We start from the raw sequence: 14,183 nt of genomic DNA, 5'->3' as shown, positions 1-14,183 counted from the left end.
TTTATGGAAAGATTAGTGACTGGGAGAGTTTGTCATTATGTTTTATCCAATGCCAATAAGACACTATGCTTGTATTTATATTTTCAAAAAAAAAACTATGCTTGTATTTATATGTACATACATAGTTTATGGTAATGAATACTTGTTTATGACTGGATTTAGGAGCACAGACCCAAAGTGACATGTGGTCGGTTTTGAAAAGCAGCAACCCTTTTATTAATTCCTTTAAAATTTTAGAGTTTCAAGTTCTCTTACCATTTTGTTGTTAAGATGGTGCCATGGCTGGCAGCAGCATTGGATTAAATTTGAATTGAATGGGAGCTGACGGTGTCAGAAACCACAGGCTACCCGTTTTTATGTATACTTCCTGTAATAATTATATCAAAGCAAATACAAAAATGGCTGATGCCTCTCTCTCTCTCTCTCTCCACTTGGGTAATCACTGAAGATGGGATGGGACTGCTTTTCAAGGGGTTTCGAAACTCATAGAATATTTATGAATAAGTAATGAGCAGCTCATCCTTTAGCGCGTTGAATATATTTAGATCATACAATAGCTTTGGTTTCAAGGGTTGAACAGCATTTCGTGGAAGTCATGACTTGGTGGCATATTGAAAGCAGTAGTGAGTTCTCCAAGCTAGTCTGAGAAAATAGAGAGAAAAAAAAAAGTGACTGGAACAAGAACAGCATCGTTATTTAATTACCAACCTGAATGCTTGCTTCCAAAATTTATAAGCCTGAATGTTATATATATCTTCGGTTAACTTTTAAAAAAAAAGAATAATGCTTTATGATAAAATAGTATTTGAGTAAAATTTTTTTAATTTTTTAAATAATCGTTAAATATCATATCAAATGTTTTAGAAAGAGTAAGCAAAATGATTCAATTTTATAATAGAGAGATGTTAAAAAGTTTATAAATGTAAATGCGATACATCTCATCAAATTTAACATTAAAAAAAAAATAATGTTCATGACAAAATGTTATTAGAGCATATTCAATTCACGTCAGGCACCTTTAGAAAAAGACAAATAAGGTGATTGACAGCAACAAAACACAATCCAAATTAAATAAAAAAAATCGCATCAAATGTTTCAAAAAGATAAATAAAATATTTCCATCACATGTTTAACAATATGTAACACTATATATCCCATCAGTATAACCTTTTGACGAAAGTGCAGCGATTTCGTGACATAAGCAACCAGATGACAAATAATTAGTTTCCCACTAAGATCTGTGGTTAGGGTTCGGTTTTATGGAAGATCAGTGGCTGGGAGAGTTTGGGACTTGACCTTTTCTTTTGGTTGCTCATCTGTCGTTTATTTTAATCTATTGCCGATAAGACACTATGCTTATATTTAGATATACATATAGTTTATTACGATGACCACAGGTAACATATGTTAGGTTGTCCAAAGCAGCAACCCTTTATTCCTTTAGTTTTCAAGTTTCAAGTTCTCTTACCAATTTGTTGGTAAGATGGTGCCGTGGCTGGCAAGCATTGGATTAAATTTGAAGTGAATGGGAGCTGACGGTGTCAGAAACCGCAGGCTACCTGTTTTTATATATACTCCCCGTAATAATTATATCAAAGCAAATACAAAAATGGCTGATGCTTCTCTCTCTCTCCACTTGGGTACTCTCCGAAGATGGGATGGGACTGCTTTTCAAGGGTTTCGAAAGCTCATAGAGCATATATGGACAAGTAATAAGCAGCTTCTCCTTAGCAAGTTGAATATATAAGTAGATTCTATAATTGCTTTGGTTTGAAGAGTTGAACAGCATTTCGTGAAAGTCGTGACTGGGCTGTACATTAAAAAACAGTAGTGAGTTCTTCAAGCTAATCTGAGACAATAGGAAGAAAAAAGTGACTGAAACAAGGAAAACATCATTACTTAATGTCCAACCCGAAAGCTTGCTGTGAAGGTTTCTTAAATAATCGTACAAGCGTTGCATCAAACGCTTTAAAAGTAATAAGCAAGTTGTTTCAATCTTACATTAGAGAAAAGTTATAACATAAATGCTACACATCTCATCATGTTAATTTTTTAAAAAAATATAATATTTTGTGACAAAATAAGATAAAAATATATCCAACTCACATCAAACATCTTAAGAAGAAGATAAGTGAGGTGTTAACGGCTACAAATTAATGCATAACTCAAATTAGGTAAAGAAGAGTATTACATTAAAGGGTTCAAACAAAATAAATAAAATATTTCAATTACATATCAAACAAATAAAGAAATTTTGAAAAACTTAATCACGACATACTCCATTAAATTAACTTTTTGATAAAGAAGTAATGATTTCATGACACAAGTAAAAGTATGATAAATAATAAATTCGTCTTTGTAATATGTGGTTAGGGCTGGATTTTATGGAAGATTATGGATGGGAGTTTGGGACTTGACCCTAGCTCATTTATCATTAATTTTTATGTAATGCCAATAAGACACTATGCTTATGCTTATCTATACATAGTTTATGATAAGCAATACTTGTTTATGGATGGATTTAGGTGCACACAGACCATAAATAAATATGTGGTCGGTTGTCAAAAGACGATATCCTTTATTCCTTTCATTTTCAAGTTTCAAGTTCTCTTACCAATTTGTTGGTAAGATGGTGCCGTGGCTGGCAAGCATTGGATTAAATTTGAAGTGAATGGGAGCTGACGGTTTCAGAAACCACAGGCTACCTGTTTTTATATATACTCCCTGTAATAATTATATCAAAGCAAATACAAAATGGCTGATGCCTCTCTCTCTCTGTCTCTGTCTCTCCACTTGTGTAATCACTGAAGATGGGATGGGACTGCTTTTCAAGGGGTTTCGAAACTCATAGAATATATATGGATAAGTAATAAGCAGCTTACTCTCTAGCAAGTTGAATGTATGTAGATTATATAATTGTTTTGGTTTGAAGAGTTGGAACAGCATTTCGTGAAAGTCATGACTAGTCGGTACATTAAAAACAATAGTGAGTTCTTCAAGCTAATCTGAGACAATAGGAAGAAAAAAGTGACTGAAACAAGAAAAACATCATTAATTAAGGTTTATGACTTGATGACAAAAGCAAACACATAATGAATAATCAATTCGTCATCGTAACATGTGATTAGGGTTGGCTTTTATGAACGATTAGTGGGTGGGAGTTTGGGACTTGACCCTAGCTCATTTATCATTAATTTTTATGCAATGCCAATAAGACACTATGCTTATATATGTTTATCTATACATAGTTTATGATCAGTAATACTTGTTTATGGATGGATTCAGGTGCATGCAGACCACAAATAAATATGTGGTCGGTTGTCATCAAAAGACGATATCTTTATTCCTTTCATTTTCAAGTTTCGACTTCTCTAACCATTTTGTTGGTAAGATGGTGCCATGGCTGTCAGCATTGGATTGAATTTGAAGTGAATGGGAGCTGACGGTGTCAGAGACCACAGGCCAGCTGTGTTTATATCTATATATATATAGTCCCTATAATAATTGTATCAAAGTAAAACAAAGTGGCTGATGTCTCTCTCTCCACTTGGGTAATTTTTGAAGATGGGATTGGACTGGCTTTCAAGGGCTTCAAAAACTCATAAAATATTAAGAATTAATGTTAACATTTGGAATATTCATTTTTTAAGTATTTTAAAGTCAATTTTATTTCATGATAAGATATTCTAATTTTTTAAATATTTTATTAAAATTTTAAATTGTTATCAATACTCGAATATATTAAATTATTTATTAAATAGTCATTATTGTTAAATACCTAATTAAAATAAATTTAAAATCAATTACATATAAATATTATATTACTAAATCAAAATTAATTTATAAAAACTAAATCAAAACTTAGAACAATTTAGAAATTTTAATAAATTTTATGTTAATAATAAAAAATTTATAAATAAAAAATATTAAAAATTTATATTAAAAATTGTTATTATTATTATCAAATTTGATAATAAATACTCTAAAATCATTCCTTAAATTTTACTCTCACTTAATTATAAAATAATTTAATCTTTATTAGATCTGGTAATGCAAGATATTCACTTATAAAATATCAATGGAATCTTGGATAACGATTAAGTCTAAGGCACTAGACAGCATTTCATTTGTGTATTCCACATTTCTACTCATATAATAATGCCAATAAACTCAATACCACAGGCTATTAAGTTTATTGATGGGACAAATGACAGAAGAGTAATAAAAAGAACTTGATATTTCTCAATATTAAACAAAAAAAAATTACTTGTTAATTGGATGAATTGTTAAAGTCAACCCTCCAAAGAGACAAAAAATTATAACATAGAATGTAAATAATCTTAATTTATGTATATATTAAAGAAGCCCAAGTTTAGCAAAAGATTGAAACCAAAGTTGATTAGGCTTGGCTTTATAAGCACCTTTTGTTTATTCATGGGTAAGTAATAAGCAGCTTGTTCTTTGCGAGTTGAATATGTAGGTACACTGTATAATTGCTTCGGTTAAAGGGTTTGAACAGCATTTCGTGAATGACTGAAAGTCGTATGACTGGGCGGCACATTGAAAACAATAGTGATTTCTCCTAGCTAATAAGAGATCATATGAGAAATGAAAAGTGATTTGTTAATTAATTACCAACTTGAAAGCTTACCATAAAGGCTACGTCATGCATTTTAAAGAAAATAAATAGAATGTTTCAATTCCGGATCAATTAGATAAAGAGATTTAGATAAATTTATAACTGTAGATATTGCACATCTAAAAAAGGTAAGCAAGATAACCGACAACAATGAAAACAGTGCCAAGTCTTCAAAAGAAATAATAAACGAAGTGTTTCGATCTCATATCAAACTAGTACGTAAATTTTAAAAAACTTATAAACGTGATAATTTATTTAAGTACTCTTTAAAAAAATAATAATAATCCCGTGACACAATCAGACAATGACGATGGGATGACTGATTCTTGTACCATGAGAAATAATTGAAGTCGAAACCCGAGACTGATTCAATTGCATAACGTACCAAATACAAATCCTAACAAGTGCGTGAACCTAATTTAAGAAAGGGTTTACGATAAAATGAATCTGTGCAAAACATGGCCATTCATATTTAATGTATTGTTAAGACCAAAATCAGGCATAGCCTTCGGATTCGTTATCCTCTTTGACAAAAGGAAAGAATCGAGGCAACAGAATCAGAATCATGATGCAGAACCAGTTGAAATTTGAACCATCTTCATTTGCATCAGGTTACTCTTGACAAACTACATTACATCTTTAATAAACCGAAACCCAACCCCAATAAGCTTTCTGCTGGGCGTCAAAACCATACAAGTCAAGAAGAGATATTCTCATGGAAGCTGTAAACCAAGTTTACAAGTGATCATTCCACAAGAAGCCGTCTACGAAGAAAAGTCACTAATTAAAGCTTTTGACAACCTGATGAGCCAACTTATATACAGAGGCCATGGATGCTATGCCACATAGGTGAATGATTATATAAACCCGAAAAGACAAGGCTCATTTGCTTTGTGTGATATAAACCTCGATAGAATGTACTTGGATCTTGATCTGACTGCTAAATCTGCACCCGCATCAGCAGAAAAGAAAAGAATTAAAAAAATTTTAAGGGACACAAATTTGTGCTTGGACAAAAACTGTTGGACTTCTTTTACTGACACAAAGCACTTTGCACCTTCGTTTCTGTATGCTTTGGCCTATTTAAATTGTAATTAAGAACAGGAAGTGCAAAAAGGGGAAAAGAAGCATATACGAAAAAACCATCTAAAATACACAATTTGGAAAATAATATTTTAGTCAATGTTAAAGAAGATAAAAGCACTCACAGTTTCAGGTGTATTTCTTTCTGGATGTCTAAATCCACATTTGTACAACACAAAACAACAGACACCCTCTTTTATTAGTTTTCCTTTTGTAGTCAGCAACTTCTCATTAAATGCACAGTTCCAAGGAGTACTAACCCCATGTTTGCCATAGACTTCACAGATGTTGAGCTCTCCAGTCAACTGCAAAATTCTCATCACTGTCATCATCACTAGAAGACTCTTCACTCTTAGATTCCTTGCTATCAGCTTTTGTCCTACCACGTTTATTCAATCTAGTGGCCTGCAATTCCAGTTTCCTCTTCCGCAACATTTCCACTTTCTCCTTGTAAACCCTGAAGGGGTAGAAAAGATAAATAAAATGGGTGAAGAGAATAATAAGTTGCTTTTTATTCACAGTGAAAAATGAAAGGGTGGATGACAGTGCCACGAACTTGGACAGGCACAATAAACTTACTTTTGCTCCAAAGATTCAGCCTCTTCTATCATTTCAGCTGCATCAATCTGCAAGTTGCAACAACAGATTATTATTCAAGTCTGTAGAGTAGCTGAATTACAAGGCAGAAAAAACAGCCAGAGTGAGCACTGCAAGGAGATAAAAAGACCTAACCTCCTCTTCTTCCATGCGATCATCCACCCCTTGCAAATCCTCTTGAATCAACTTTTCAAATTCCTTGTACTCATCTCTGATCAGGATGTAAAATCAATTCAAAGTTTTGTTCCAAGAAAACATATACAAATAGTAGATAGTTTGGACCAATTATCTACTGCAAATTAAATCTGAAGGAGATAAATCAGTGCAACTAAAAATTTCCAGATCTCATGAAACTTCTTAATCTATCATGTATAAAACACCACAGTGGCTTCTAGCATGCAGTGACTTCATATTCATGCATTTCTCTTAATTTCCTTTAATTTTCAAATTGCTAGAGAAGATTATCCTCCAAAATAAATATTTTAGTACCAAAATATAATTAATTCATGCGACCTAAAGAAAGAAGGGGAAATACAAAAGATTCTAAACAAAAAATTGTTGAATATTTAAGGTTCATTAAAAAAAAAAAAGTGTTCCTATGTCTTGAGTGTTGTGAGGGGTGATGATCTATTTTTTTTTTTAATTTTTTTTAATACTTTGTACAATATGTACAACTATACCACAATCCATTTATATTTTAATTAAAAAGTAATTTATTCTTTAGTAACCGTTAAAACACTTGAGACTGATGATGATGATAATTATTATGAGTTCTTAACAGTCCATTGACATTTAAATTAGGTACAAAGTAATTTATTCGTTAGTAATCATACAAACTTATTTTATCATATACACCATGTTTGGCGTGTACAAGACTAAGAATGGATGATTATTTTATCATTGGTCAAATGTTACGACTTTCTATACCATTGTACAATAAATACAATTTTTTTTAAGAAAAAGCAAGCTCTTAAGGTTAGAATAGAAAGCATAAAAATAAGGTATCTAATCCACAATCCTAGCCCATAGGAATCCTCTCCTTTTCGATAGGATTGAGTAAATTTCATACTAGGAAGATGAGTCATCCTATTTTTCATACTATTCTAGCAAAACATGGTTTATCCTAACTTCTCCATCAATCTTCTGCACCAAATACATTTAATTATTCAAATATCCACAAAATCAGAACTTTTTGCATAACGGAAAAGGTTTATTTGACCTATACATGCACAATAGCCAACAACATTTAAAGTAATATCTGAGCAAGGTGTGCAAATCAAGATGCATTTGGGAACCTTATGCTCCTGGTGCAGAACAAGATAAAAAATCAAAACACTCAAGAAATAATCTGAATTCTCAATCAAATTCTCAAATATCAATTTCTAATACTAAAATATCCCGAAAATATCAATAATTCATAAACCCAAGCCTACCCTAAACTAAAACAACATAGGTATATATAACTAAACCCAAAAGTCTAATTGCAAAATACCAAATATAGCCCTAAAACCCAAATATTCGGAAAAGAAGTAAAATACTAGTTAATATACAATATCCTAAATCTAGAAAAGCCTAAATATATGTAAAGATGACAATCGAACCTGTAAAATATAAAATAAAGTCCTAAATAACTTAATCTCTAAACTAGCATATGTCCATCCTGCAAAAGCTCCTCAGAGTAGGTATCAATCAATCAGAATGCTGCATCTCTGTATTGTTTGACTTTAGCACTCTCCCCACAGAAAATGTATCATCTTATACCCATTCAACCTTGGCTAAATTTAAAAAATTTTTACTCCTACATGCATGTTTCCCAATCCTAAATTTTCTTAGAGCAGATTATGTTATTGCAAATCTACACACCATGATTAACAACTCATCAACATCAATTTTGAAATAATGGCATACTTAAGGATCACTGCCACCAACTAACATAATGAATGATTCTACCACTACCCAAAAAAAAAAAAATTGTTATATCCTAAACATGCAAGTTAACATTCCTTGTCTCCAGAGTCTCATTGCAAGAGCACCAAGTCAAGTGCCAAATCCAAAAATTCACAGAGTCATACAAACTGCCACTCCTCTTTGGATGTGTGTGAATACAACGGTTTCTTAAATGATAAAACCACCCATCCATGTCTACCAGAAGAAACACAATCGCAGAATGATGTCAATAAAGTTTTATTACTTTGACCAATCATAAACGAATATCTCAACCAGTCCACTAATGACAACAGCAACCATGGTCTAGCAATCACCTATTAATTTGGATCAGGAAACAAGTCATCTTAAAACAACCACAAAGTGCAATTATATTTAACATTTTATATAACTTCCACGAAGAAAACCATGAAGATATTAACAATGACTTTAAGATTCAAGAATCCTTCATATACTCCACTTAAATAAATAAAATTAACCTCCACCTAGACAACAATTCTTTTTTAAAAAATAAGTTAATCTGAGTTCTTTGAGGCATCCACTAAAACCTTTGTACTGAACAACACATATTTTACAGGGAAAAAAAGGACGTAGATCTTCCATGGGAGCATTATAATCTTATAATTGGGAACAGAAAAGTAGGTCTTTATTTTAATTTTAAGATGCCTCTAAAAAATTGGCCATGGACTAAGTCAATAACCATATTATTATCAAAATTTCAACGACTCCCTGGTACTATAACTATCCTTATTGTAACCACTTTGTAAATGGAAAGAAAAATTCCAGGAATGGTGACTTTTAAACTGCACACTTAAAAAAAAAAAAAGAAGTAGAAGAAGAAGAAGCTAAAAGGAAAAAAAACAATTGGATGTCCCATGTGGGATTCTATCCTGGTTCTTAGAGAGATAAAATTACTATTATTTTACGACAGATAAAATGACTAAAATTATCCTAATTTTTATTTGATTCTTCAATGTTCAATCAAATATTTAGGATTCACGTAAATTGACAGCTGAATTAGTCTCTCAAGACCAACTTAGTTATGGACTTAATATATCAGTATCATACCTATTCATCAGCTAATTACAAAGAGCACAAAATTGCTGTGTTATTCATATCAGGACAAAGTAGGAACACTAGTGTAAATGTATTCATCATAGTTTCTTAATCCTTGAAATTTTTCAGAAGAAATATTGTTTTGCAAGAGAAGGTATATAATATTCAAGTCAGAAAATAATGGCCTGTGAATATGCATTAACGCATCAAACTAGGAACTTACTTGACATCTATCTTAACTGGTTTAATGCCACGAGCACGCAAATCAGCTTCCTTATTGTCAAAGAATCCTTCAGGAAGAGCTCCCTTTGCTTGCTTGGTTTCTAGAGCAGTGGCCTGCATTGATTTCTGTTTATTATCCCTAGCAGGCTTCATGCCATTCACAGGTAAATTGGCTTCATCCTTATCAAAGAAGTCATCAGGAAGAGATCCCCTCACTTGCTTTGTTTCTAACCCTGTGACCTGTCTTGACTTGGGTGGCTGAATCTTTTTGGTTTGAGTGACACTACTTTGAGGGGGATCATCCTTCTCCTTCTCTGAATAAAGTGACTCCATAGCATGAGTTTGTGCTAAAATTCCCAGCTTTTTGTTTGAATTAGAATCCGGCAACTTGACAGTCTCTGTTACAAAAGAGAATTTATTATGTCAAGTCTAATTACAATATGATAGTTACAAATTACAATATAAACACAAGCTTGGCTGAGCAAAATATATATATGGAGCCTTTTGGTTCAAAGAAGGTTTAATTTGGTGTAATTAGCCTTTATCTGAAATCAGAATCATAGCTGCTTCATACTTCAAATCCAAACCTTTGAATCATGGTACCACCACTCAGATATTTCATACTGTAGACACTTGTACATGTGTAAACCTGCCTGAAAAATATAACCTTTTGCACTATTGACGACTTACACAACTTAAATCCTCTACATATCTGAACCTATGAAATAAAGATACCCCTAGATCTTTTCTTATCGGATGGTAAGACACCTATCATACGGTTGGATGCCTAACTGATACTACAAAAGAATTAACAATTCCTATAATTTCACATATAGAACAGATATACCACTCATATTCTAGGTCTTAGATATGTTAGACCAAAAGCACTTCTTTTATCCCCTGTAAAATGTCCTTTTATTGTCTCAGCTAGCAAAATAGAGTCTGACAAACGAAAAAAGATAAATGAACTTGATGAAGTAATAATTTAATAAATTTTGAAACTTATAAGAAATATGGCTACTTGCTTATATTTTAGCATTTAATTGGTGAAGGCATGTCTTAAGAAGCCATGAAATATATTATAAAAAAGAGACCATGAAATGCAATGACGATCAGAAGATAGAGAAAGGCCTAGCTATCAGCAACTACCAAAAAATGAAAAAGAAAAAGATGCTTGGATCCTAAATTTAGAGACTCCATAAATGGGAATGTGGAATAAATCCAATGTAGATTCAACTCTTCTGTGTCAACACATATCCAACACAAAAGGCAAAGATGGGAATGAGGATATGACCACTAAATAGATCCTTTGTAGCATTGATAATACAGAGAAAAAGAGTGATATCAATTTGCAAAGCACACAGTTCAGATAATTGATAAATTTCCCCAATTATTTAACAAACAAAAACCTTTCACACAATACATGAACTAAGGCACTAGTACTGTTTAAACTGATAAAAGCATCCACAAAAAAACTCCTGCTTCACTTATTCTCATGCATTTATACCTCTTCTACAGATACTAAGATAAAATAAATCTTGACTCTAGTATCAAAAGTAAAGCAGCTATGAACAGCATTTTTGTTAGAGAATCAATCTATGCAGTCAAAAAAAATACAGAAATATCCAATAATTCTTACCAGTTTTTTGCTTCCCTGTCCCATTATTATCAAAAAAACCCAGAGGCAGCCCAGATTGTGTATTGCTAGCCTGAGTACGCTTAGCTGCATTAGCTTTTAAGTTATTAATTGCCTGTCCCAACATAAAGCCTCTCATTAGTAAATTCTCAAATACGAATGAGAGAAGATAAAAGTAAAAGTGTGGCAGCAAACAAATCATGGAACATGTGATCGATGTGAAACAAATAAATAATGGAACATATAATCAATGAAGAAAGTGAAACTGCAGATCCTAATCGTAAAATACTTGGAAAAAAATTAAGCATGATGCCAAGGATTCAAGTCTTACTTCTACTCCTATTCTACATCTCCCATTATAGGAAGTTTCAAAGCTGGAGGTCGTTTCGATTTTGCCCCAAATTATGAATTAACCCAAGAATATTTCAAGATAACTCATAACAATCATTGCAAGAAAAGTTTTCACATTTAGCAGGAAGACTGCTAATATATATCATAGCTATAAAGTAAAGAACACAATCACAATATTTGAAGCTAAATGACCTCACTAAATATTTAATAAATAGACAAACAAATGAAAAAATGCTGTAGAAGATCAGATATTGACTTGAAATCCACCCATCTCTGTTTCAAGAAAAGAGATAATACTGGGATATATCAACTCAAAGACTTGATCTGGTCAAATCGATAAATCATTCAAAGTGAGACTAAACAATTTACATGAGTCGACAACTGTCAAAAGCACATTTCCAAAAACCTTTCAGATTATGGTCCATAAACAATCATAGGAAGAACATATGCCCTAAGATTAAGGAAGCAAATGAACGGTGCAAGTTCTAGTTTAAATATAGTCAAATTCTTCCTCCTCAACCTTGCAAAATTACACCAATATTTGGCAATAGAATAATCAAATCACAACTAATCTGACAAAAAGTAATTCCTTAAACTGTAAAGATTATAAGAAAAGAACCTAGCATATTTATTTCAAAGTAAAAAGAACAAGAAACACATATTTGTTATGTTGTAGCATTCTCTACACACCCCGAAACCATCATACCAATCAACTGTCTCCAATACCTAATAAATGACTTCAAGACTGTTCTCAAAGGCACCCAATATCATCAGACGTCCAGTACAAGAGCCATGCCTGATGAGTTCCCACACATGCATATTTAACTATGCTTCCTTATCCATACCAAATGCAGCAAAGAGTTTAGCAGAATTCAGTCATTTGCCTATGCAGTTACTCAAAGACCACCCCAACCTAACACGACCTCCTACCAACCAAAAGATAATGCTAAACTTAAAAATGATAACGCATTTTCCAAACAGTGGGTAATGATAACCTAAAGGTATAAATCTGGATTACTTGAAATCAAGATACACAAGGATCTTTATAGGAAGACAGCAACAGTCTCTTCAAACCAATGGAGCTTATTACAAGATACCTAAGACTGAAACCTGATCACTCTTCATCCCCATGTATCTGGTAAAGCTAGTGAAATGCCTCAACTGATAGGAAAATCTAGAACTAAACATTTTACATAGCCCTTACGAAATTAATCCATGCATGGAAGAGTAAAGAAGTGATAATAGCACGAATATCTGTACCAATTTTTGTGCAACAAAGATTATGCAAGTCAGTAAGAGATCAGTTCTTAGAAATCAGAGCTACATACACGTACAGTAATGAAAAAGCAACTGCACTCATTAAATACATTAACATCATAGCAACATTTTGAACCTACTTTCGGCAGAGAGTTGTGTCAGGGTTCTAATTGTCATTCACACGGAAAACAAAACATTACCTCATGATGTTTACGAGAAGCTTGGTGTGCATCCCAATGGGACTCAGACTTCAGAACGACATCACAAATCCTGCAGACAGGTTGATCCAATTCATTGTACCTGTTATGTGCAAAAGAAAAGAAAGAGAAAATCCGGTCAGCAAATAAGTCATGACTAACTTAGGCTTAACATAACAATCACCCTTGGAAGATGCAAAGTGAAACAGCAAATAGCAAATGGGACAGACTTAAAGAAATCAATTGACAAGAAGCACAATTGCGCATCCCATTTTCACGCATCCTGATTGTATACTTAAGAATGTAGACAACGACAAGCACATGCTTTCCTCTCCTCCAAACACAAAAAATGACCGTCTCTAGAGGAAATAACATCTTCCAAAAGCAACGTCCTCAAGAAAACGATGCCATTTTGCAACATAACCATAACAACAGTACAATCAACCCAAAAAGCAAGAAGAATTCCGATGCAAACCTGCCAAAAGTTTCCCCACAGCATAGTGCTTCAATATCCAGAAGGATATATTTCACACTAACTCTTTAGAAAACAGGCATAGAAAAGCACGTCTAAAACACTTTCAACATTAGGGAAAAAATCCCAAAATAGAAAAGCATCACCAGAACAATAATACATCCACTTCATGGCTGAAGTATATGCTTACATGGCAGAGATGTGGTTAGTTTACCTGACAAGGGGGGAATCTATGCGCTTGTCCTTCTTCTGTGCATTCAATTTAGCACGAAACAACGCTTTGTTCCTTGCTTGCGCATCCATTTCCTTCTTCTTATAACCTTAACAATCAATACCAAAACACAAATTCTTCGCCGGCAAATCGCAAACAATTGCTTTCAAAGAAGATAAATTTTCTATAATCAGTGCTGTAAAGAGCACATATTATCACAACAATGGAGGGAGTGAACGCAAGAAAGATACAATACAGCGAAGGATTTGGGTTTCTGGTCCTTTTCGTGTGTCTCTAATGGCGACTTTAGGCAAAACTCCGCGTTTCGATGCGGGAGTTTTTTCTTTCTATATTTATGAAAAAAATTTAAATTCAATTATGTATTAAATATTTTAAATTTATTTTTAATTCAATTATATATTAACTTTGAGATAAATATATGAAATTATCTTTAGTTTTAAATATATTGATTACCATTAATTTGAAAAAAAAAATCTACAGCATGCTTTGTTAACTGA

At 32.7% G+C, this 14,183-nt stretch overlaps 1 protein-coding gene across 3 annotated transcripts; it reads right to left on the bottom strand.

Moving 5' to 3' along the window:
* Positions 4,984 to 13,967, bottom strand: LOC18595226 (zinc finger protein 830). 3 transcript variants are annotated; one of them, XM_018123919.1, is made up of 9 exons: positions 13,669 to 13,967; positions 12,986 to 13,085; positions 11,181 to 11,292; positions 9,543 to 9,939; positions 6,455 to 6,530; positions 6,302 to 6,348; positions 5,983 to 6,179; positions 5,848 to 5,875; positions 4,984 to 5,585 (listed from the first exon to the last, which is right to left on the bottom strand). In XM_018123919.1, exons 1-7 carry the CDS (start codon positions 13,755 to 13,757, stop codon positions 6,002 to 6,004), a joined length of 999 nt encoding a protein of 332 aa, XP_017979408.1. In that variant the 5' UTR covers positions 13,758 to 13,967; the 3' UTR covers positions 4,984 to 5,585; positions 5,848 to 5,875; positions 5,983 to 6,001. The 3 variants fall into 3 exon arrangements, 2 of the variants coding, with proteins under 2 accessions (XP_017979408.1, XP_017979407.1); XR_001928577.1 differs by having other exon boundaries at positions 5,848 to 6,179; positions 13,669 to 13,966; XM_018123918.1 differs by lacking the exon at positions 5,848 to 5,875 and having other exon boundaries at positions 13,669 to 13,966.

This window comes from Theobroma cacao, chromosome 6, assembly GCF_000208745.1.
Source record: "Theobroma cacao cultivar B97-61/B2 chromosome 6, Criollo_cocoa_genome_V2, whole genome shotgun sequence".
In the NCBI taxonomy this organism is placed as follows: domain Eukaryota; kingdom Viridiplantae; phylum Streptophyta; class Magnoliopsida; order Malvales; family Malvaceae; genus Theobroma; species Theobroma cacao.
Note: the sequence above shows the minus strand (reverse complement) of the source record. Positions and strands in the feature narration are given on the sequence as shown.

Bases quoted from the DNA above. Each gene is read 5' to 3' on its own strand.
- LOC18595226 (XM_018123919.1), bottom strand. From the start codon at position 13,757: ATGGATGCGCAAGCAAGGAACAAAGCGTTGTTTCGTGCTAAATTGAAT. The intron at 13,086-13,668 runs GTAAACTAACCA...TGCACATAACAG, and splicing joins ATAGATTCCCCCCTTGTCAG to GTACAATGAATTGGATCAAC. The intron at 11,293-12,985 runs GTAATGTTTTGT...ATGTTGGGACAG, and splicing joins CTTCTCGTAAACATCATGAG to GCAATTAATAACTTAAAAGC.